The following is a 25,494-nucleotide window of genomic DNA, read 5'->3' as shown; positions in this document are numbered from 1 at the left end:
TTAAGTATGCACAGGAAGATGAGTCAACTGCAAAAATCTGGGAAAAAATGGAATAGTGGCTCAGAAAGTAGTATATGAGAGTAATAAAGATGAATAGCATTTAATCAAGGAATTGCATCTGACCTAGAAGTCTTTAGACTGAAAATAAAGGCAGAAGAAGAAAATACCAAGATGTAATTTCTAAATCAGAAGCTACAGTGCTGCATGTATTGAGTTCATTTCATTTCAATTCAATTCCTGGGAAGGCTAGGTGGCACAGTGGATAGAATACCGGCCCTGGAGTCAGGAGTACCTGAGTTCAAATCCGGCCTCAGACACTTAACACTTACTAGCTGTGTGACCCTGGGCAAGTCACTTCACCCCAATTGCCTCACTAAAAAAAAAAAAAGAAAGATGATTCAATTCAATTAACCAAGTGTTTATCAATCATATAATATATGTAAGGCACCATGTCAGATGCTTGGAGAATGAAGACAAGAGAATGACAAGTGTTTTAAAAGAGCTTTTAAAGAGACCTATCTCTAAGTAGCTTCCATGCTATTGGGACTTATAACATGTAAAAACACAAGAGAATTTAAGATGATTTGAGGAGGGGAGAGAGCATTAACAGCTAAGTAGGTAAAGGAAGTAAAAATGAAAATACTTCAGTTACTTTATGCTTTTAGTGCTATATCAGTCAAATTACTGAGGGGATGCTTTGTAGAACTTGATAAAATAATAACTAAATTCATTTTGAAAAATAAAAGATTCTAGAATATCAAGTGAAATTTTGAAAAGAAGTAGGGTTATGCGTGAATAGCACTTTTAGACCTCAAACTATACTATAAAGCAGTAGTCATCAAAACTACTTGGCATGGATTTAAAAATCAAGACATAGATCAATGGAACAAACTAGATAAGGGAGAATCAGAAACAGCAGAAATCAATGGTCTAGTGTTTGATAAAGGAGAAAGCATAAAATACTTAGGAAAAACTCTTTATTTGATAAAAATGGCTGGGAAAAATAGAAATTAGTCATAGACCTTATACCATATTCCATAATATATTCTAAATGGACACATGACCTTTATAGTAATGATCAGAATATGAAAAAAATTAGAAGAAAAGCTGATTATATCTCTCTTACTGCTGTGGGTGGGAGACATATTCTTAATCTAACAAAAGAGAGGTAATTACAAAAACAAAGAACAGATAACTGATTACTTGAAACTGAAACATATATGCAGAGGCAAAGTTAATATACCTAGGATAAGAAGGAAAAATGGGAATGATTAGGTATACAAGATATATAAACAACATTTATGTATATATATATATGTGTATGTGTGTGTTTATCTATCTATCTATCTATCTATCTATCTATCTATCTATCTATCTATCTATCTATCTATCTATCTATCTATATCTCCTTGGTCACTTACCTATTGGGAAATAGCTATCACACATATGTGTGTATATACACACATATATACATATATGTATATATACTATATATGTCTGTCTATCTATCTGATAGCTATTTTTAAATAGGTAAGTGGCCAAGGATATGAATTAATAGTTCTCAAGAAAAGAATCATGAGATTTTTGTAACTACATGAATGTCCCACATCACTAATAATATTAAAAATGCAAATCAAAACTATCCTAAGGTTTCACCCTCTGACCCTGAAAATTGGCAAAAATTGCCAAAAAATAGTCAATGTTGAAGAGATTGTAGAATGATAGGCACATCTATACATTGTTGATGGAGCTATAAAATTGTATACTATTTTGGAAAGTAATTTGTAATTACTCAAATACAGTAACTAAAATATCTATATTATAGACTCTATAACTGGGCTTATCCCCTAAGGAAGCTAAGGATAAGAAGAAAGCTCCTATGTACATGAAAGTATTTGTATCAGTATTGTTTGTATATCAAATAATTGAATACAGAGTAGATGTCTATTGATAAGGAAATGATTAAACACATTATCGTACATGAATGTAACAGATTATTACTGTGCTGTAAGAAATGATGTATATGATGAATGCATGGAATTATCTATATGAACTGATGCGGAGCCAAGAAAACAGTGTGTACAGTAACTACAATGAAAATGGAAAGAACAACCACAAATCAAAAAATCAAAAGTGTATATAGCAAAATTATAAAAATAAAGCAACACTTGAATGAGTTGATATGAGAGAACAACCCAAACCACCCCCTTTGTGGAGGTGGGAAGTCTACAGAATGTTACAAAATACACATTTTGGACTTTTTTTCCTTTTCTTTCTTTCTTGGACTACATATATATATTACTGATTTTTTTTCCACTTTAAAAAAAGTGTTGTGCTTGTTGTTCAGTCATTTCAGTTGTGTCTGACTCTTCATGACCTCATTTGGGATTTTCTTGGCAAAGATACTGGAGAGGTTTGCCATTTTCTTTTCCAGCTCATTTTATAGATGAGGAAACTGACACAAACAGGGTTAAGTGACTTGCCCAGGGTGACATAGCTAATAAATGTCTGAGGCCAGATTTGAACAATGGAAGATGAGCCTTCCTGACTCTAGGCCTAGCATTCTATCTACTGTGCTACCTAGCTGCTCCAAAAAAAAAACCCCAAAACAAAAAACCCTAAAATTATTTGTTATATGGAATGTCTCTTTGGGAGGGGTTAGGGGAAGGATAATGGGATAACTGATGATGGTGTAAGAAACAGAAGACATTAATAAAAACTTGCTAAAAATAAAAAACCTATTTTAATGTAATATTTTATTTATTTGAGTTCCAAATTTTTTCCCTCTTTCCTTCCTTCCCTCCCTTCCCCATCCCCATTTGAGGAGGCAAGAAACTTCATATAGGTTATACATGTGCAGTCATACAAAACATATTTCTATGTTAGTCATGTTGTAAAAGAAAACAGAAAAATAAAGAAAGTAAAGAAAAAGTATGCTTTGGTCTGCATTTACATTCTTTCTTTGGAGATGGATATCATTTTTCATCATAATCCTTCAGAATAGTCTTGGATAATTGTATTGCTCAGAATATCAAAGCCTTACTGTATACAATGTTTTCCTGATTCTTCTCATTTCATTTTGCATCAGTTCTGTTAAGGCTAAAATTCTAGCTAGTCTGTCTAAAATATCTAATGAGTGGTCGCCAATAAATTATAAGCTTTAGCAAGAGTTAGACTTTTAAGCGTTTATTAAGGAGAATAAAAATTTGGTAGAGAGAGAAAGGCCTACATTCATCTATCTATTAAAGGGAGAGCGCATTTCTCGCTCTGCTCTCTGCCAGAGTCCACAGGAAAAAGAGCCAGAGTCAGAGCGCCAGGCTCCCCCTTCTTCCTCCCACAAGCAAACATCACTTCCCGATGCCAAAGAAAAGACACATGGTCTTGCCCTCAAAGACCTTCACCTCATGGGCAGAGTTCTTCTACAGTAAGTCTCTAGCAGGTGGCATCATTCCAATCGTTATAGTTCATATAAATCTTTCCAGGTTTTCCTGAGAACATCCTGCTTGTCTTTTCTTATAACACAACAGTATTCTATTAAAGTCATATACAACTTGTTTAGCCATTCCCCAATTGATGGAATCCTTTCATTTTTCATTTTTTTTCCCTCAACACTGTAAGAATTGTTATAAATATTTTTGTACATATAGGTCCTTTTTCTTGTTGATTTTTTTTGCTTGTATTTTTTTGAATCTCTTTGGCATTCAAACCTAGTAGTGATATTGCCTGGTCAAAAGGTATGTGTGGTTTTATAGCCCTTTGGGCATAGTTTCATATTGCTTTACAGAGTGGTTGAATCAGTATACCACTTAAACAGCAGTGCATTAGTGTCTCAGTTTTCCCACATCCCCTCTACCATTTCTTATTTTCCTTTTCTGTTATATTAGGCAATCTCATAGGTCTGAGGTGGTAGCCCATGGTTGGTGTGTGTGTGTGTGTGTGTGTGTGTGTGTGTGTGTGTCTGTGAGTGTGTGTATTTTGCATGGCAGTGAGGATTGTGTCTTGCCCAGGGTCACACAGCTAGTAAGTGTCAAGTGTCTGAGACCGGATTTGAACTCAGTTCCTCCTGACTCTAGGACCAGTGCTCTATCCACTCCACCACTGTGCTGCTCCCATAATTGTTTTAATTTTCATTTCTCTAATTAGTAGTGATTTAGGGCATTTTTACATATGACCATATATAGCTTTGATTTCTTCAACTGAAAACTGCCTGTTCATAACCTTTGACAAATTATCAATCGAGGAATGGCTCTTATTTCTATAAATTTGGCCCAGTTCTCTATATATTTGGAACATGATGTCTTTATCAGAGAAACCAGATATAAAATTATCTTTCAAAGTTATGATTATTAACTATTATTTCCCTCCATCCTATTTCCCCTGTTTATCCTGCTGTCTCTCCTTTTACCCTATTTTCAAAAGTATTTTGCTTCTGACTTTTACCTCCCCCAATCTTCTCTCCCTTTTATCAACTCCTTCCCCCTTCCCTCATTCCCCTGCCCTTCTACTTTCTTGTATAGTAAGATAGATTTCTATACGCAACTGAATGTGTATATTATTCCCTCTTTAAAGCCAATTCTGATTAGTGTAAGGTTCATGTGATTCTCCCCTCCACATACAAACACTTTCCCCATCTTCCCTATCACTATAAAAGCTTTCACACCTCTTTTATGTTAGATAATTTACTCCATTCTATCTCTACCTTTCTCCTTCTCCCAGTGCATTCTTCTTTATTACCCCTTGATTTAATTTTTTTAGATAACTATCCCATCATATTCAACTTCCACCCATGCGCTCTATCTGTATATACTCCTAATTTTCCTAATGATAAGAAAGTTTTTAAGAGTTACATGTATTATCTGCCCATGTTGGAATGTAACTGGTTTAATCTTATTGAATCCCTTATTATTTCTCTTTCCTGTTTACCTTTTTACGCTTCTCTTGAATCTTATGTTTGGAATTCAGATTTTCTATTCAGCTTGACTGTTTTTTCATCAGAAATGTCAGAAAGTCTTCTGTTTCATTGAATATCCATATTTTTTTCCTCTGAAGGATTTTGCTCAGTTTGGTTGCATAGGTGATTCTTGGTTGTAATTCTAGCTCTTTTGCTTTCTGGAATATCATATTTAAAACTGTGGCTACTTGTAATATATTCTTCTTAACCTAGGAGTTCTGGTATTTGGCTATAACATTCCCGAGAGTTTTCATTTGGGGATCTCTTTCAAGAGATGTTTGGTGGATTCTTTCAATTTCTATTTTACCCACTGGTTATAGAATATTAGGGAAATTTCCCTTGATATTTTCTTGAAAGATGATGTCTAGATTCTTCTTTTTTGATCAAGGCCTTTAGGCAGTCCAATAATTCTTAAATTATCTTGCCCAGATCTATTTTCCAGGTCAGTTGTTTTTCCAATGAGATATTTCACTTTACTTTCTATTTTTTTTTCACTATGTTGATTTTGTTTTATTGTTTCTTGATGTCTCATGGAGTCATTAGCTTCAACTTCCCAAATCATGTTTCAGGAATTATTTTCTTCAGTTAGTTTTTGTACCTCCTTTTCCATTTGGTCAGTTCTACTCTTTAAGGAGTTCTTTTCTTTAGTGACTTTTTATACTTCTTTTTTCCATTGGGCAAATTTTGCCTTTTAAGGAATTCTCTTCAGTGAATTATTGTATATCTCTTTTTATTTAGCTTGTTCTGTTTCTCAAGGCATTCTTCTCTTCATTGGATTTTTGTTCTTCTTTTACCATTTGGCCTATTCTGTTTTTGAAGGTGTTATTTTCTTCAGTATATTTTTTGTGCCTCCTTTACCAAGCTGTTAATTCTTTTTTTCCCCATTATTTTCTTTTTTGTTAGGGTTTTTTTTTTTTTTTTAGTGAGGCAATTGGGGTTAAGTGACTTGCCCAGGGTCACACAGCTAGTAAGTGTTAAGTGTCTGAGGTCGGATTTGAACTCAGGTCCTCCTGACTCCAGGGCTGGTGCTCCATCCACTGCGCCACCTAGCTGCCCCTCTTGTTAGTTTTTAATGGCTACTTTAATTAACTAATTATTCTTAATAGTGTTTTTTTTTAATTACATGTAAAGATAGTTTTCAACATTCATTTTTGTAAGATTTTGAGTTCCAAATTTTTCTCCCTCTCTCCTTTTCCTCTGGTCCCCAAGATAGCAAGCAATCTGATATAGTTTATATATGTACAATCATGTTAAACATATTTCCATAATTTTCTTGGGTCACTGACATCTCTCTTCCCAATTTTTCCTCTCTCACTTGATTTTTAAAATCCTTTTTGAGGTCTTCCCTGGCTTGAGACCAATTCATATTTTTCTTTGAGTCTTTGAATGTAGCAGTTTTGACTTTGTTGTCTTCTCAGTTGGTGTTTTGATCTTCCCTGTCACCATAGTTTTTTCTATAGTCAGGATTTTTTTTTCTAATATTTGATCTTTTTATAGCCTAACTCTATGCTAAAGTGGAGTTCTGTTTCTGAAGTGGAGAAGACACCATTCTAAGCTTCAGAGTTTTTGTACACCTGTTTTCAAAGATAATTCTGGGGAGGTCTTCCTTCTTTAGTAATTGCCTATGAAAAATCTAAATTGGTGTGAGGTTTTGCCTAAAACCTAGCACATTGGCTAATACTGCCAAAAATGGAAATAGTCAATAACATAAAAGATATGCAAATATAAATACATTGAAATACTATTGATAAAGCTGTGAATTGGTCCAATTATTCTGGAAATAAATTTTTAATTAGGCCAAAAAGTGATGAAAATATTCATACTCTTTGACCAAGTGATCTCATAACTACACATGCCTCAGGGAGGTCAAAGACAAAGGTCTCATATGCACCAAAATATTTATAGAGTACTTTGTGTACTAGAAAGGAGTTAGAATAAAAACTAGATCTTCATTTCTTAACAAATGGCTAAGTAAATTGTGATAATGGAAAAGAAGGAAATATCACATAAGAAGTTATGAACCTGAAGAATTAAGAGAAACATACATTGGAACACAAAGTAACTAAAGCATATTAAAGTAAGAGCACAAAAAAACCATAGGTCCAACTATTGCAGAAATGTAAACAGAAAGAATGGCAAAAACCCTAACATTAGGTAATGGTAATAATGAGTCTTGTGCCCAAAGAATTGAGAAAACACGCCAGCCTCCCTTCTTTGTAGAAGTGGGAAACTAAGAATATAGAATATTATACATGCTGTTAGGAAGAGCCTGAATGTTGATTAATTTTGCTGAATTACTTTTTTTTCCTCCTATTTTAATCTTTCTTCTAAGGAAAAGCATGCAGACTAGAGGAGGTGATAGATATATTTAAATGATGTAATTAAAAATTTTAATTATCAATAAAATAAGATAAAATTGAAATATTAAAATGTTTAAATGGGTCTGTTATTTCATCAATTTTGGAGTTTTCTCTAATGATGCAAAGTATAATTCATCCATGTTTGAACATCCTATGTGACTCTTGCTGGAGGAGTTGAGGGGAAAATAATTACACTAACAAATTGTTGGTGAACTATTGAACTGGTTCAGCCGTTCTGGAGAACTGTGCCCAAAGGGCTATAAAACTGTTCATACCCTTTGACCTAGCAATATCAATACTAGTTTTATATCCCAAAGAGATGAAAGAATAAAGAAAAGGAGCCATATGTACAAAAATATTAAAGGAGCTCTTTTAGTGGTAGCAAAGATTTGGAAATTGAGGAGGATGCCCATCAATTGGGGAATGACTAAATAAGTTATGGTATATGATTGTAATGGAATACTATTGTGCTATAAGAAATGATAAGCAGGAGTTTTCAGAAGAACTTGGGAAGACATATAAACTCATGTAAATGAAGTGAACTGAATTAGTAACTAATATTGTAACAATGATCAACTGTTAAAGGCAGCTACTCTATTCAGTACATTGATCCATAACAATTCCAGTTGTTGGAACTCATGCTGAAAAATACTATCTACCTTCAAAGAGAGAACGGTTGAACTCTGATTGCAAACTGAAGTATAATTTTTCCCTTTATTTTTCTTGTCTTTTATGTGGGGGGTAGGGTGGGCAATATGGCTAAAATGCAAATACTTTCTGCATGATTTCATATGTATAATTGATATCACACTGATTGCCTTCTCAATCTGTATGGGGGGAGGGGATTGGAGAGAAAGAGAGAATTTGGAACTTAATTTTTTAAAATGAATGTTGAAAATAAAATTTATTTTGAGAAATAAATGGAAGATAAAATCAAGTTCAAAATGGGCTATAGATAAGCAAGATAGTGTTGAAACTACTGTATTAAGTTCAATATATACTTTTATAAATTTGCATGTAATATTTTATGATATACAATCTTTTGTTTTGTCCTTTAAGAAAATATTTCATATTGGTTTATCAAATTCATAATAATAATGAAAATATTAAGGGCCAGTTTAGCTAAACCACAGAATACTAGAATGGGAGAGATATATAATGGAGCCAGGTTGTGAAGAGTTTCAAAAGCCCCCAAAATAGGAGTTTATATTGTATCCCATAGACAAAGGAGAGGCGCTAAAGTTTCTTGAATGGGGAAGTGACATGGTCCTACCTGCAGTTAAACAAAATTATTTTGACAGCTGTGTAGAAGGTAGCTTAGTCTGGGGAGAGTCTTGTGGCAAAGAAATCAGTTAGGAGGCCATTATAAGGTGATGATGGTCTGAGCTTCAGTGATGGTTTCAGAGATGGAGGAATTAAAATAGAGGAATGTGAATACCACCCTCCATCATCTTATAACATTGCATGTTAATCAAAGAAACAGATATTCTAATATGTTTGTAAGCAACCCAGTACTAGCACATCTGCTGGTTGTATTTACTTCCATTTTGTCATGTAAAACTGCCACTGCCACAGCTTGACCACTGCTCTTAGCAGATGCTACTCTGCTATGGTGTTTCTGGTCTTACTGTCTTTACTAGTTTGAAGCTGGTCTCATTTTAGTATGAAGACCTTTGGCCTATTGGCTGTGGGAAACCTCTACTAGGACTATGAGACTCCTAAGAACATAACTTCAAGGGTAATTGGATTACACACATCTACAAGGTCAGGGTTCATTGGAGAACAAAGGGAAATTAAAGCAAAAAGAAATGAATGATTCTCTAAGGGTCAACTAGTGATTCTTTGACATAACTGAAATACAACTGGAGTTTTTGTTACTGATCTGATGTTTTGGTATTTCCTTCTTCAGTGAGAATTGTGAAGATATCTGTGGATAAAATCTAAAAATGTCCTTAGGATGTGAAATTTTACTTTTATACTTTTCTAAATTCCTGATGTACGTTACTGGTTTAGACATTTCCAAACACTTTTGTTACTTCAGATTCCTGCCACCTGTATCATGGTATCAACTTTTCTGTAGACTATAGTCTTTTTCTTTTTCTTTTGTCAGTTCTATTTTTATTCTACGTGACATTAGCTTAGTCCATTCCTTAGAACTTTCCCTAAGAGTACATATTTGTCTCACAGGGCAGCCTTATCCTTTTTGTAGAGAAGACTTTTTTTTTCCCCATAATATCTTACTCTCTGTTGGATCTTGATTTATTTTCCTGTGATGAATGCCTGAATCCAAATCTTTTGCATAATGATTAACTATTCCTTTTAAAGCATGTGGATTCTTTAAAGCATTATGCCTGATCAATTAGAAGTTCAGGTGGCTCAAGATATTTTACTGGTGTGAAGTCTGTGCTAGGTCATTCAGCTTCTTTCCAGTAAAGATAATGACTTTTTTCTACCTGACCATATAAAAACAGATCAATAAACCAAACATACCAGCTGTACCTTTGAATAGTACCTCTGTTATTATTCTGTCTATCATTAAGGTAATAATTCTTTGATCCTCTTATATATAGTGATATTCCTTTTTTTGTTTGTTTAGTTGTTTTTCAGTCATGTTTGACTCTTCATGACCCTGGGTTGACATTTTCTTGGCAAAGATACAAGAGTGGTTTGCCATTACTTCTCTAGCTCATTTTATAGGTGAGGAACTGAGGCAAATAGGATTAAATTACTTGTTCAAGGTTGCATAGCTACTAAGTGTCTGAGGCCAGATTTGAACTCAAGAAGATGAGTCTTCCTGATTCCAGGCCTGGCACTCTATCCACTGTGCCATCTACCTGTTAAATTCATATAATCTATCTATAATCCTTCTAGCTAATTAAGTAATGGAATTGTTGATAACATATTCAAGAACTCTGGATTTTTTGAAAACATCAAACTGTTCAGTTGTCTATAGTAATCAGGAATTCCAGAATAAGATATGTGTTTAATCTTACATAGGTCCACAGGAGCAGTAAAATGAGCCATTATATTGACTGTTAAGATTTTGGGCTTGGAGGGGGGTAGATTATCTCAAATACCTAAGTCAGGTAGACAAATATAGCTTGTATCCTACTGATGGAGGTTTTCTTGGCGGATCTTGTTGATCTGCTTTATGCAGTTAATCATGGTTTAGAATTTTGGTGGCCCAGAAGTCTGACAAAGAATTGTAGTTTGGAAGTTAGGAGAATGAAAGCAGTTAAAAAGCAGGGATCATAGCCATAGTTTTGGTGGGGGGATACTGGAGTAGTCTGCCCTTTCCTTCTCTAGCTCATATTTTAGATGAAGAAACTGAGGCAAACTGGGTTAAGTGATTTGCCCACAATCACACAGCTAGTGTTGGAGGCCAGATTTAAACTCAGGTCCTTCTGACTCTAAGGCCAGTTTTCTATCCACTGTACCACCTAACTGTTCCCATTCTTATATCACTATCCATTTTTCAATTCAGCAAATACTTTCCTACCTATACCCAAACTATGGATATGAGCCCTCTTTTAACTGCCCTCATTCCCCTAACTTCCACACTGAAATTCTTTGGCAGAATTCTGGGGCATCCAAATAAACCATGATGATATAATGGGTCATTTTACTAAAATTTCTGTGATCAATTCTATAGCATTATAGCTACCCCTTTTATAATCTTTGTATAAATAACCTATGTTTCATTCAACCTGATTACTGTTGAAAACCGAATGATCTGATGTCTTCAAGAAATCCAAAGGTCCTAAATATATTACCAACAATTCCATTACTTAATTGTCTAGAAGGCTTATAGATTGAAGAACCATTCTAGGAATCTAGAAGTTATGTACATTCTTACTGGCTGATTGAAACTTTTCATTGTCAGCACTTTTTATAGACCTAAGGTTTTAGTACCCCAACAGTGTGTGCTGAGAAGGGAGGATGGGGTCAATTTCCTCATGATATGGACCCTTAAATGAGTAAACTAGGAATCTGATCCCCAAGGCTGCAAGGTATATTACCTTCCAGCTTCATAGTGTCAGACACAGCTTGCTAATCCATTGCCTCTACCCTCATAACCTGGACCAATAGTCTTCATATTATGGAAAACACAACCAGTACCAGTTTGAATGATTTTCCCAGTCATACTGATATACCATGGTTTGTTCATTTGTTTGTTTATACCAGACATATGATTTCATTGTTGTAGGAACACTTAGTAAGAACATTCCCTTTAACAACAAAAAGAAATTTATAGTCTTCAAGAGCATTTACTGGAGCAATTGGAAATTAAGTGACTAGCAAGGAGTTATTCGCTAGTATTCAATCAGCAAAATAGTTAATCCTCCTAATTTCCTGGCACTGTGCTAAGCCTGCAGATATAAAGACAGGGTCAAAACAGTTCTTGTCTCAAGACAAGAACTAATGGAGAGACTGTAGATATATGTGTGTGAAAGAATGTTTATGGGTTGTGTGTTTGTGTATGTAAGATGGTAAATAGGGTTAGAGACTTGGAAGTATGATTTTTTTGGTGAGGTACTCCTAGGTGAGAAAACTCCCTCTACCAATGCAAATAAGCACCTCCTCTGTACTTTATAGTCTTAGAGAGTTGCCTAGAGTGGTAAGAGATTAAGTTACTACTTCATGGTGATTATAGCATTATTTTATGTCAGAAGCTGAACTAGAACCCAAATCTTCCTGGCATATACAAATCAAATATAAGGTAACATTTAAGGGGGAACATTAGTATAATAGGGGCCCCAAAAGCTTCCTATAGTAGGTCACACTTGGGGTGAGGTTGAAGAAACTCAGGGATTCCAAGAGGTAGAGGTGTGGTAGGAGAGCATTCTTGTCACAAAGTATATCTAAAACAAAGGCATCGAGATATGAGATTGAGCATTTTGTGAAAGATAGCAAGTAGGGCAGTAGGTGTCAGTGATGGGTCTTGAACCTATGTCTTCTGGACATTAGGACTCTGTTCTCTGTCAATGAGACCAGGCTGCCTCTTAATATAGCACTATAAAACACTCCTCATTGTCCAATTAGCTGGTAGAGCTGAAGTTGGAACATCAATGCGCATCATAACATAGAAAGAGCAATTTTGTAAACAGATCTGACCTTGACCAGAGTTCCAGGAGCCAGTTGAGAATAACATTTGGTGGGTGACCACTTAGACCATACATATAGAATAGATAGTAAATAGCCCAGCTAAATAATAATTCTAATTTACTTAGCATTTCCTTTCATAGAGTTCTCTAATCCAAAAAAAATGTGTAAGTGAATTGTGGTGTTCATAAAGTATGAAAATTTCTGACTGGTGGCAATAACAAACAGAAGGGAAATTGGGGGATGAGTTGGAAGGTAGTGTGGAGTACTTCAGTGTCTTAGTTTGCACAAAATAAGTCACAGCCAAGGTAGAAAAATGGACTCAAGTTCATGGTTGCCAGTTTTCTATTTAAAAATGGAAGCTGTTTAGTTTAGACTAGAGTATTGAACTCAGATTTAGAGTTGGGTAGATATTTTTTTTTATTAGTTTACTGTTTTCTCAAGCAAATTATTGACCTTTTTTGAGGTGAATATTTTTTTTATTTATTTAGATGTTCCATTGGTAAAAATGAGATAATGTAATTAAAATATACCTACTTAAAATAGAATTTCCATTGAGAATGTTAGTATATAAATACAAGGCAGCATTATTAGTAATAATTGTAAAATGGATTATAGAACAGTAGTTGTTCTTTCTGATCATTCTTCCACTCATGGTCATAGGTAAACCACTTGCTTTTTTCTTGTATAATTTGTAAGTAAGTGATCAACCACTAAATTTAAATTACTTCCAGTGTTCCAATTATTTTGAAGTTTAAAAGAGATTTTAATAGTACTTTACTGTTATTTCAAATGATAATTTTCTAACTCTGACCTTAAGAAATTTCTTTAAATAATCAAAATATTCTAAAAGGGGAAAAAAGGAAAAAATTGAATTATGTACTTTATTAATATAAGGGCCAGATATTTAATTAGTATCAAGAAATTCTGTCCTATAGCAGTACTGGTATGAACTTTATAGTTGTTTGAATTAAGAAAATGCTAGGTAAGGACATAGGTACAAAACTTTGGGGGTAGTGTGTTTTAATTAATAAATTTAATGGGTACTAATAATTATGAAAGTGTTTTGACGGATATACATGATAGTAGCTTTAACTCTTGAAATCAACAAAACTTGTTATAACTTGGCTTTAATGTTGTTATTGTATTTTTTTTTTTGTAGTAGTCAGTAAGACATCCATGGGGTTAATAAACATGGTAGTGGTTGATGGTTTTTTACTAAAACTGCAGTCAATTTGTGAAAGGTTAAATAAGTATTGGTATTGTCTGCTTTTCTGGATAATTTTAGAATTAAAAATGTTTTGAAACCTATGCATTATATCTTGATAATTAACATTTTAAAATACCTGGTTTGCATTTAGGAATAAGATTTTCAAAATTTTTAAAAGAACAAAGCAGCAGGAACAAATGCAGAAAATATGCCTCCAGAAAAGAATGCTATAGCTTTAAGATAAGGTAGTCAGGCACTTCATTGCACAGAACAAGATCGATTTTGAGCAGGCTCCTACTGTTAGCCTTTTTGGAGATGGATTCTCACATTGAAAATAACATTCTTGATAATAGCGGATTTTTCCCCGAAATCCACCAAAACTGAAGAAAAATCCAAGTGACTGTTTTTAGCAGCTGTGTGTCCTGGAGTTCACTGGGGAATCTGGCTTCCTGCAGTCCCCTATTCATCACCTGCTTCAAAGGCAGCCTGGCTGGCTATAGTTTGAAGGCCAGGTAGGGTGCCATTGTGCACAGTCTGGGAGGATTAGTATCAAAGCTGCGGCAACCAGGCCCTTGGTCTCGAGCTGCCATTCAGTGGAGCAGGGAGAGGCTAAGATTGGCCAAGGTCACAGTATCCAGTGTGGAGTGGACTGGGAAAGGATCCTGAGAATAGAATGCTTTTTATGAAATCATGGCGCAAGCTTGCGGCACAGCAGGTGTCCTTCAAGAACACATACATCTATTTATAGTGGTGTACCGTAGCTGATAATGAGATAATAGAATCTTGTTTTTATCATTTTATTTATAAAAGACAACTATATATGCCATAATCCAGATGAATATTTAACTCGGCTTTTATTTGAGAATCATAAAGAAACCTTTGGCCGATTTCATTGCTGTATTTTATATGTATCTACTTAAGTGAAGGGCAGAGGATACTGACTATTAATTATTTATAGTTTTCATCATTGCTGACCAGCAAAAGCAGGATTCATGGCACAGTATATATCATATATGACATTTTTCTTTTTTATGTTGAGCCATTTTTTGTCAACAGTTTGCAGAAAGATTTACTGAATTTGTTAAATTATAATATTAAATTGCTGCGGTAAAATCCTTCATATTGAAGAATCCTTTAGAGATGAGGTAGTAATGACGTAAAAATAAAATTTCCAACTTGATCAAATTAAGGAAAAAATTAAGCTGTACATGAGTTGTCATGACGACAAGGATGTTCTGTTGATGAACTGTACTCTTCATTGTCCAATCAGATAGTAGAGCTGAAACGGGAGCATGAACAGGAGAAGACGCACCTATTCCAGCAGCATAATACAGAGAAGGACTGCCTAGTCCGAGATCATGAACGGGAAATTGAAAAACTGGAAAAACAGCTCCGCACTGCCAATATGGAGCATGAAAACAAAATTCAAGAGTTGAAGAAACGAGATGCACAGGTAATTATCAATAATATTTGATGAAACGGGGGCCTTAAGAAAAAGTCATCAGCGTTTAAATGTATTTTCAGTATTCTTGATTCACGCTGTTTGATCATTTGCAAAACTGACATATAAATGTGATTTTTTGTTTTCTTTTGGCCCTCTTATGTTTCGTTGTTGAATAAGGCTTTAACTGCAAAAACCACAGGTAGCCAGATTAAAAATCCCATGGTGCGCTATAACTTGGCCTCTTGTTTATAATCTTGTCTCAGTTTCTTTCATGATGGATTTTTTTAAAGGTATCCATCCCTCACCCCTCCCTTCAGCCTTAGTAAATCCCTATGAAATACATCTGGGTCAAGCCATTGCTTTTTGTTTTAATCTCCGCAGGTAACCATAAATCATTTATTTTAATATCTGAATTTTTTTTCTTCAGTGTTGCTTTCTTTCATTGTACTGTGTATTTGATGAGATCGGTTATATGATAATTAATTTAAAATGATTTAATTCAGTAGTTATCTCCTATCAGGTTTGTTGTTATTTTTCCTACATACAGATTACACTCCCTACCCCACCCCCCACCCTCCAGCTTCCATCTCTGTGGTCCCTGTTGGAAGCCATTTGGCAGAATAACCCCCAGCTGTGGTAGCATTTGACTCTTCAAACTTATAGATGAAATGTGCACTGTCAGCATGGAAAATGATCTTTATAAATTTTCTGATGAAAAAATAATCTTATTGTGAAGCTGTGTTTTTGATATTGTATTTCTTATGGGTGTATATAATTAAAGGCCTGTATGCTTCCAGTTAAACTATGCTGTGAATGTTAATAGAAGGACATTAAAGGTAAATTATAACACAGAAAATAATTTTATTGCCTAATTACAGATAGAACCATTATTATAGGCTGTATCTAAAGAACTCTTTTCTCCATGAAATTTTACCATAGTAATCACTCCGCAATAAGGTTTTCCTTTCTCCCCACCCCCAAGATGATGTAATTCCCTGGCGATAACATCTCCCTATCTTTTTGTCATGACTTGTGTTTAAGTAGTATCACAGTTATTTAAACATAATAGTTCCACTAAGTAAAATATTAATATTTTGAATGGGCGTAGGAAATATAGGCGGTTATGGAGTAAGATAGGGATATTGGTTATTTTTTTCTTTGATTTGTTTCTGGATAGTCTTTTAGTTGAATAGCTGCCACCCATATGTAATCTCTACCAAAATATATCAATAAAGAAAAATTATAATCGATCATTATCATGATAGTTTTCAAACTTTCAAAAGAAGTATTTTCAGTTACCATGCATTGTAATAAAATACTCAGGTGATCATTGCTATAAATTCTGTCAATATTGTACTTTTCTACTAATTATTGAAGCATTTATGAAATATGTGCTAGTTTTTTGGAATTAACTACTTAGTAGTTTTGTAAATACTCTTAAAATTTTTAGATTCTTCATCTATTTCAGACCATGTAGTTGTCTTCCATACCAAGACCAAGGTTGACATTTAATAAGTACAGGGTTATTTTATACCACTGACTTTACCAACTAGTACTATAGAATTCAGTTATCATTTACATAAGCTCCCAACAACTTACCATTTTATCATTGTAAGGAAAGGTGGTAACAGTATAATCTCTACTAATTAAATGTTAAGAAAATCTTTGTGCTTTTATATATCTAGTAACTGTTATTTAGGGTGTGGTTCAACCAGTGGTTATAAGATATGGTAGGCTTTGGAAATATTATATAAGATTTAACTCCCTTGATTCTATAATAATGAAATTTTGACAGCTTATTAGTGTCTCTTGTTAGTTATTCAAATATTAAATATAAAAGCCACAAAACTTACTCAAGCACCATATTTTAGAACTAAATTTTCCTATGGTTTATATATTTGTTGGTATATTTTAATTGCTTCTTATCCCCACCCTGGCAATACCAGGAAGCTGTACACAAAGGATGTTCCTGATCAAAATCTCAATCATTTTTTTCTGTGAAGTTTATTAATTAGAGAATACTTTATTTTAACCAAAATCTAAAATAGTTATCAATTTAAAACATTAGCATATCTAACATTGAGAATATCATTTTAGGATCTTTTCTTTGACATTGCTAATTATGCTCCTTCAAGTTTATATTCTGAAAAACATATGTTTATACATTTTAAAAGCTTGATCATTGACCAATCAAAATGAAATAATCATAGCATATATTTCTGAAATGTTTCCTCAAATTATTGACTTATCTTCTACAGATATATACAGCAAAGGCATACTATGTATGTAATCTAGAAATTTAATTTATTTTTCTTTATCTTATTCCAAATAAGTATTTGTTTTTCTAATTAACTATTTTGCTTCATCATCATAGTAATGGAAATCTTTGTGAGAAACAGTATTTAAGTATAATTCCTCCCACCAGCTCCAAAGGACTAAATGAATATCCTTTTTGGATATGGTATTTTTGTTTGATAATTTTATTCTCTTAAATGCTGGGGTGATGATATTACTACAAATATTTATTTCTATAATTCAGTTTCTTATTAATGTGTAGTTCGTTGTTACTATAGTAAAGCATTAAAATGCAGAAATGTTCCCCCACAAACAGGAAATCAATAGGGCTCCCTTTTGTTGAATACATTTCAAAATCATAGATGCTATAATAATCTATTTGGTTTTTTAAATAATTGAAAATGAGAATAGTACCACTGTGTATACCAGCTGTTTTCTTCACTTTATTTCAAATCATTTTAAGGTTGATATGGTATGTAAATTATATTTTACTCATAATATATTTAGGAAAATTAATCATTTTATGAGAATAATTTATTTTGGTTTAATATTCCTTGAATGAATTTTGTTTCCTTTATTTTGAGAGTATTTCCATGTCTTTGCACCCACCTAAGGTAATTAATTTCAAAGAAGAGTCACCAATCCAACCTGTCGATCACTAGAAGCCAAATATTTTGTAATTCCTAATTGCTTCATTAGTAACTCTAATATTTCTAGGTGGTATATTATATTTATTAGATCACTTTAAGAAATGTTTTTATTTTATTAATTAACTAAATAAATAAAAGCCTGCAAAAACAATCTAAGAAGAGTTGCTTCCCAGTCATAATTGTACATAGTATTCCAATCATTATTCTGAGTATAATAACTGCAGCACAACCTAAAGGTTTCAGCTGCCTCTCTGATGCTTTTATTGAATCTTTTATAGAATAAAAGAACCATAAATTACAGCTCCTATGACTTCTTGATTGGTCATTTGGGAACTTAATACTTACAAGGATTTCTTGATCTCATAAGTTAACTATTGAAGTGAGTATTCTTTTATATATGTAGTTTTATATAAACCTTAAAGATCTGCCTGTTGGAAAGGTCATCAGGTAGTTATCTATATGAACTATTCAAGAAACTGACTAATTCCTAGAATCAAGGTAGTCACTTTTGTTTGTAAAAAATTAAATGAGGTATAATTGCAGAAAGCTATCAGATATCTCTAAAGATTCATTAAGCTTGGCATCTAATTGCAATCCTCTCCAGGAAAAGGAATTCTAGAACATTGGCAATAGATTTATTTTTCCTCAAAACTGAAAATCATGATTCAAATATTACCACCTTTATATATAATAGTATATAAATAGAATTATGCTTTTGGGGGGGAGGGGTGTTGGTTCAAATAAGTAGCTGTTTTTATAAATTAATTCTATGAAGTAGAGTCTATAAAATAAAACCCCCTTTTTCTTTCCCCTTTTCTTGATAAAAGAGCTCTATTCTTATAAAATTTCATTTTAAAATCTTATGGTAAAGTATCTTCCAACAAAATAATGTCCATTTTTTATCTATGTAGCAGTAATATGACACATGAATGGACAGCATTTTGTTGGATTACATCCTTTAAGGAAGCACTTTCCTATGATCCACAAGAAATAGATAACATAGGACCTACTAGGCTCCTCATATTTCTGTCATTGATGTGAATGTGAACTGTTTTCTGCTATATCATTTGGAAAATCCTGCTGTTCTCATGTTTTTACTTTTAATACACATGTAGATCATTTACACAAAGGTTTTATAGAGTTGTTTGATGTTGTCTTGATTGCTTTTTTTGGTGGTAATAGTTTGTTATTTTTTCCACTTAGCTTCTTTGAATATCATAAGAATTCATCTGCACACATTCTCAAAATTGTATCTCTTCCATCTATGCAGCCTTGGCTTGAAAATTGCCTATCTTTACCTGTATTGCCATTTCTCATTCTTCACATAGTACACATACAACTGAGATGTTAAAATATAAATATTTGTTATGCAAATGTTGACAAATCTATTTTTACCTGTTGTCTTCCTTCCAATTTCATCCATAAGTGATCTTGCAATGATCTGGCTTAGTTTGGTCTCATATAAAGTATTTGCAAACTCATTTTTCCTTCTACTGCTTCTCACCATTTGAAAGAGCATATTGATTATAAACTTCCATTGTCCTCCATATAATTGCATTGTGCAAATAAATATATGTTTTAAATCATTGTTGCCCTTAGCTGCTATGGCTCTTTACTTGTCAAAGAGATCAATAATTATCTAGCTGTTGTGGTTTCTAAGTTCTTTTGGCCTTTTTATAGTGTTAACTGCTTTACATTAGTAAAAATTACTTAGGAAATATTATACCTTTGACATCTTTTCCTTTATGCATTTATTGTTTTCAGGATCAGGAGTTTGTTTGAATAGGTCAGATTGGAGCTATAATAATTGCATTCCATATTTTATTCTCATCTTTATTCTTCTAATTTGATATTGATTTTGTGGTTGGTCTAACAAGTCAACAATCTGCATACTCAGTAACTAGTCATGTCCTCTAAAGATATTTTAACCTCATTCATTGTGACCATGTTAAGCACTTTCCAACACTCTTCTTGAAAAGAAAAAAAAAAGTATCCATGATATATGTGGCTTCTCTTGTTTCTTATTCCTGGTGAATATTAACTGATTTTGAAGGAACTTGGTTCTTCCAAATTTGGTCCTTATTTTTCTTTATTTTATGAGTTTCCTTGCCTAAAGAATTTATCACCTAATGGGCAGCCAATGAATGATATTTTCTGTACTTGTCTAAGCAATTCCTTGGATAGCAGATATAGTCTATTGCCAGGACCATACTAGCATGATAGAATATGATAGAGCTTACGTTCCAAGAATTCTGAATCAACCACATATAACAGTGAATTATAAAATTTGAACTTTTAAGGTCTTATATAGTGGGTAGCTAGATAGTTCAATGGATAGATCACTGGACATGTAGTCAGGAAGACTCTTCTTCATGAATTCAAATCTGGCTTCAAACACTTCCTAGCTGTGTGACACTGTGCAAATCACTTAACCCTGCTTGCCTTCTTTTCTGCATCTGTAAAATGAACTGGACAAGGAAATGGCAAACCATGCCAGTATCTTTGCCAAGAACACCCCAAATGGGGTCATAAAAAATAGGGCATGACTAAAAAACAACTAAACAACAAACATAGTTTAAGAAATCATAATTAATTATGTGGGGCAGCTAGGTGGTGCAGTGGATAAAGCACTGGCCCTGGATTCAGGAGGACAACCTGAGTTCAAATCCAACCTCAGACACTTGACACTTTCTAACTGTGTGACCCTGGGCAAATCACTTAACCCCCATTGCCCCGCAAAAAAAAAAAAGAAATCATAATTATATTATAGAAGTTTCAGTTGGGTTTTAGAATTGGTACACAAGAAGTAACTTCAAATTTAACTTCATGTGTTTGACAAAATAGATTATTAATTTTAACAATTAGATAAATTATTCTTGTAAGATAAATGTTACATTCTTAAGATATTTATGCATGTTAACTGCAGATTTTCAACCTAATTCATGTCATTAATCATTTGTATTCTGATAGCATATTATTTTATTTTCAGGGCACTTAGAAATATGGATTAGTGTAAAAAATTGAAACTTTTAAGATAGCTTTGTAATGTGAAATGACATTTATTCATTAGGGTTTTTTAAATGTTACTGATTCCTTTTGCAATTTGTATCCTAGTCCTAGTAAGTCCCCACCTTTTGTCCCTGAGGAAGTATGTATTAATTAATTCTTATAGATGACCTTCACGAATTGTTTCATTACTCAGAAATCAAATACCTTTTAGTGATCCTTTAATTTTTGTTGTAGTTATTTTATATGTTTTCTCTTGTTTCTGCTTATATTTGTTTGCTTTCTGCCTGTGCTTATTATCTCTGTTTCTTTTTCTTGTCTTACTACTGTAATTGCCATTTCAAGAACTATAGCTAAGATAACAGTGGATATCCTTGCTTTTCCCTTGTTCTTATTGGAAAGGCTTCAAGAATTTCCCTATTATATAGATCATTCTAGTTTTTGCTTTTAACAAATTTGGCATACTATATTATTTATGATACCTCTAAACATGATGTATTTATTGTACCTATCCCAAAACATGTCTATTTTTACTCTTTTGTTTTCTGCGACTATGATTGCTGCCTATGCTTTGCATAATAAATTCTTCTCCTGCCTCTCATTTTAACTGTGTGAATCCTTACATTTCACATGTGTTCATATGAAACAATATATTGTTGCATTCTGCTTTCTAATCCATTCTGCTACCCCCTACATTTTATGTGTGAGTTTATCTCCTTCATATTCATGAGTTCAATCATTAATTTTATATTTCCCTCCATTATATCTTTTTTTTTTCCGTAGGGCAGTGAGGGTTAAGTGACTTGCCCAGGGTCACACAGCTAGTAAGTGTCAAGGGTCTGAGGCTGGATTTGAACTCAGGTCCTCCTGAATACAGGGCCAGTGCTCTATCCACTGTGCCATGTTACTGCCCCTCCATTATATCTTTTTATAAATTTTTAGTTCTTTCCCCCTCCCCCAAATTTCTTTTTACAAAAAGGAAAGTAGTGGGTAGAAATGCGATTAAAAAACATTAGTAACTATAATTTAAGTAGTTTGCTCTCTGCTGACATCTCTTTCACCTCACCTATACATTCCAATTATTTGATTTTTCACTTTTCCCCCTGTAAAGTGCTCAGTGCAGTGCCTGACAAATAAATAGTGCTATATAAATGTCATCATCTCTGGTAGGACTTTTTTCCCCAGTCCTCTGGACTCAGTGGTTTATCATTGCATTGAGTAGAGCTCTAAAACTCTTTTAAAGTTGTGTTTCTTTATAATGTTATAACTGTTTGAATTGTTCTATTTCTGCTCACTCTTTTATACATCAGTTTATATAGGTCTTCCTAGTTTCCTCTGACACTGTCCATCTTCTCATTTCTTATGGCACAATAATATTCTGTCGCATTCATATACCACAGTTTATTTAGTCATTATACTTTCTCAGGCAATTGTTTCTAATTTTACTTATTTATCATTAGCCATTTCAGCTACATACTGTTCTTTACTCTTTAATCTCTTGGCTTCTTGTCCTATTCATGGACTCCTGAATCAAGATAGAGGTCCTATAACCTTGCTTATTGGGTACATTACAAATTAAAGATATCCAACTTCTCAATTTAGGCTTCTCTATAGCAAGGTAATCCTTTTATATCTCTCATCCATTCATTCCTACCTTACTTCTTAGAAGAGTTATTCAAAGTCTTCTCTTCCATCCTCAAACTTCCCACGCTTTCCCTTTTCCCCTTCCTAAGATAAGTGCCTTGTTTCTTTACTGAAAAAAATTGATGCTATTTGACGTGAAATTCTTCTCTCTTTCTCTCCATCTCATAGCTCTTTGACATCATTATCTTACTTGCCTTTCCCTGGGTTTTTGATAAAAGGAACCTTTTCATTACCAAGGCCAACTGCATTATAAGTGTGCTTGATTCCACTCTTTTCTGCCTTACCTCTTAAATAGAAACAATAAACAAACAAAAGCCTTTCAGTAGAACATACCATTCCCACCAGTTATCATCACATACTTTCCCTCCATTTCTTACCTTCATTTCCTCATCTCATCACTCTGCAGTCTAGCTTCTGAACTTATTACTCAGCTGAAACTACCCTTTCCAAAGTTGCCAGTGAATTTTCAATTCATTTGGTCATCTTTAAGTTCTCATCCTTTTCATTTTGTTTGCTTCAGTGACATTGTTAAGCACTTACTCCTCCTGGATATTCTCTCATGGTTTTTGTGACAGTTTTATCTCCTTGTTTTTCTACCTAACTGTTCCTTCTCCATTTCCTTTGATATCCTATTGAGGCAGCTATGTGGTGCAGTGGATAGAGCACTGTCCCTGATATTGGGAGGACCTGAGTTCAAATCTCACCTCAGACACTCACTAGCTGTGTGACCCTGGACAAATCACTTAACTCCAATTGCCTTAAAAACATCTCAGGCCATATCCAGTGATCCTGATGAATATTTTGCCACTGGACCCAGATGGCTCTGGAGCAGAGAGCGAGGTTGGTGACTTTGCACAGCCTTCCCTCACTTAAATCCAATTCACTGCAATTCATGACATTGCCCCAATGTCATGGTCTTCTTGGAAAACGGACAAACAACATTAACAGCATTAACATTAACAACATTAACATTGCTGTTTCATAATACTAACTGTGGTATTCCCTGTGGTTCTGTCCTTGGCCTTTTCTTCTTCATGTCTACACTCTCAGTAGCCTGGTCAGCTCTCAGAGGTTTACTTGTCATTTCCATGCTGATGATTCACAGATAGATAGATGGACCAACTAACCCACTGATGAGTGTGTGTATACACACACATACATACATACATACATACACACACACACATACACACATACATACATACACACATACATACATATATGTATCCTCAGTCACACTTAACCAATTTCCCATTACACATTCCAAACTGGATTTCCTGGAGATACTTTAAACTCACTATATCTAAATTAAAACCTTTTCTTCCTGACTTCCCAATTTCTATCAAAAGAAATTTTTGTTTCCTCAATTATTAACCTGGCATTATCCTTGACTCCTCACTCTCCCCTATTCATATATCCCTTTATTTGCCAAATCTTGCTATTTCTGTCTCCACTGTACTTCTCACATCTGATCCTTTTTCTTTTTTCTACTCACACAGCTGTTGCCTTAGTTCAGAGCCTTGTTACTTCTTACCTAAGTTATTCCATTATCTTCCTAACTAGTCTCCCGGCTTCCAGTGACTCTCCTTCCCAGTCATTCTATACCCTGCTACTAAAGTGATTTTCCTTAAGTATAAATCTTACCATGTCACTCAGAGTTCATTCTAATGCTTCTCTTTTACCAAACTCTTCCACAAACTAGGCTTAAGCTATCTTTCTAGTTTTTTTGGATACCACTTCCTATCTTACTCACTGTGGTCTAGCCACAAACTTCTCTTTCTTACTCACACATGACATTCCAGCATCCTTCTCTGTGCCTTTGTAGTGGCCATGCCCTCCTATCCCTATTCCTAGAATATATGCCCTCTTCACTCTTACCTTGAAGATTCTTTTATCCTTCAACACTTGCCTCTATATGAAGCCTTTCCTAATCCTTCCAAATACTAGTACCCTACTTTCTAAACTACTTTGTATTTAAACAGTTCATATTTGTTGACATTTATTCTCTTTATGTTTTTATACTTATATATAACCATACAGTTTTCCTCATTAGAATGTAAGCCAGTTGGAAGTAGAGATTCTTTCTTTATACTTGTATCCTTTGCAGCTAGCACAGTCTGTCCTCAGACCAATATGCCAACCTTTCCAGCTTAAGTGGATCAGCCAGAACTAGAGCTTTACTTGCTTATCTTTCAAGAACCCATGATTATAACTTGGGAGGTAGAGAAATCTTTATGTGTAATCAATACATATTATTTAGTATTAAATAGGCCATTTGATGATATTAGGAAACTTTGCAGTGCTTACCAAACAGAACATTCTACTTTACCATTTTAAAGAAAGCATAAACTATTTATTTTAACTTATATCGAAGCCATTGTGATCCAGTTTGCATGTTCAATTTATTTATATGCAGATGTTGCACTATAGTTGCATTGTAGTACATAAATCTATCTTATTTAAAACATAAGAATGTTTGATGTAAGTATAAAATGATATATGGAAATTTCCCTAAAATATCCATTTTTATACAAACTCATTCAATGAAAGCATTGCAAAAATACAGGGTAGTTTTAAATAGGTAATCCAGTGTTCTGCCAATATCAGTATGCAAAAATTATAATGAGCTTCTCCAGTGGCAAGGGTAGAAATTCTCATTTAAGGCAGTCTTTTGTATTTGTCTAATCTAGTCAAATGTTCGATACTAAGATTTAGAGATATATTTATGAAAGTGCTTTCATTATGCTACTGTGTACTTAATTAGGTGATATATTGTAAAATATCCTTTTCAGTGAAGCATAAATCTTTTAAAGTTACTAGATTTCTTTCTC

The 25,494-nt window shown here is 33.8% G+C and overlaps 1 protein-coding gene across 1 annotated transcript in view; it reads left to right on the top strand.

Moving 5' to 3' along the window:
• CEP112 (centrosomal protein 112) overlaps positions 1-25,494 on the top strand; it is a 479,659-nt gene that overhangs the window by 188,268 nt on the left and 265,897 nt on the right. The window contains exon 20 of the mRNA XM_044003044.1: positions 14,895-15,077. Within this exon, the coding sequence (XP_043858979.1) occupies positions 14,895-15,077 (183 nt within the window). The remainder of the gene's footprint in view (positions 1-14,894; positions 15,078-25,494) is intronic.

This window comes from Dromiciops gliroides, chromosome 4, assembly GCF_019393635.1.
Source record: "Dromiciops gliroides isolate mDroGli1 chromosome 4, mDroGli1.pri, whole genome shotgun sequence".
Taxonomy (NCBI): domain Eukaryota; kingdom Metazoa; phylum Chordata; class Mammalia; order Microbiotheria; family Microbiotheriidae; genus Dromiciops; species Dromiciops gliroides.
This window is presented reverse-complemented; position numbering and strand designations above follow the sequence as displayed.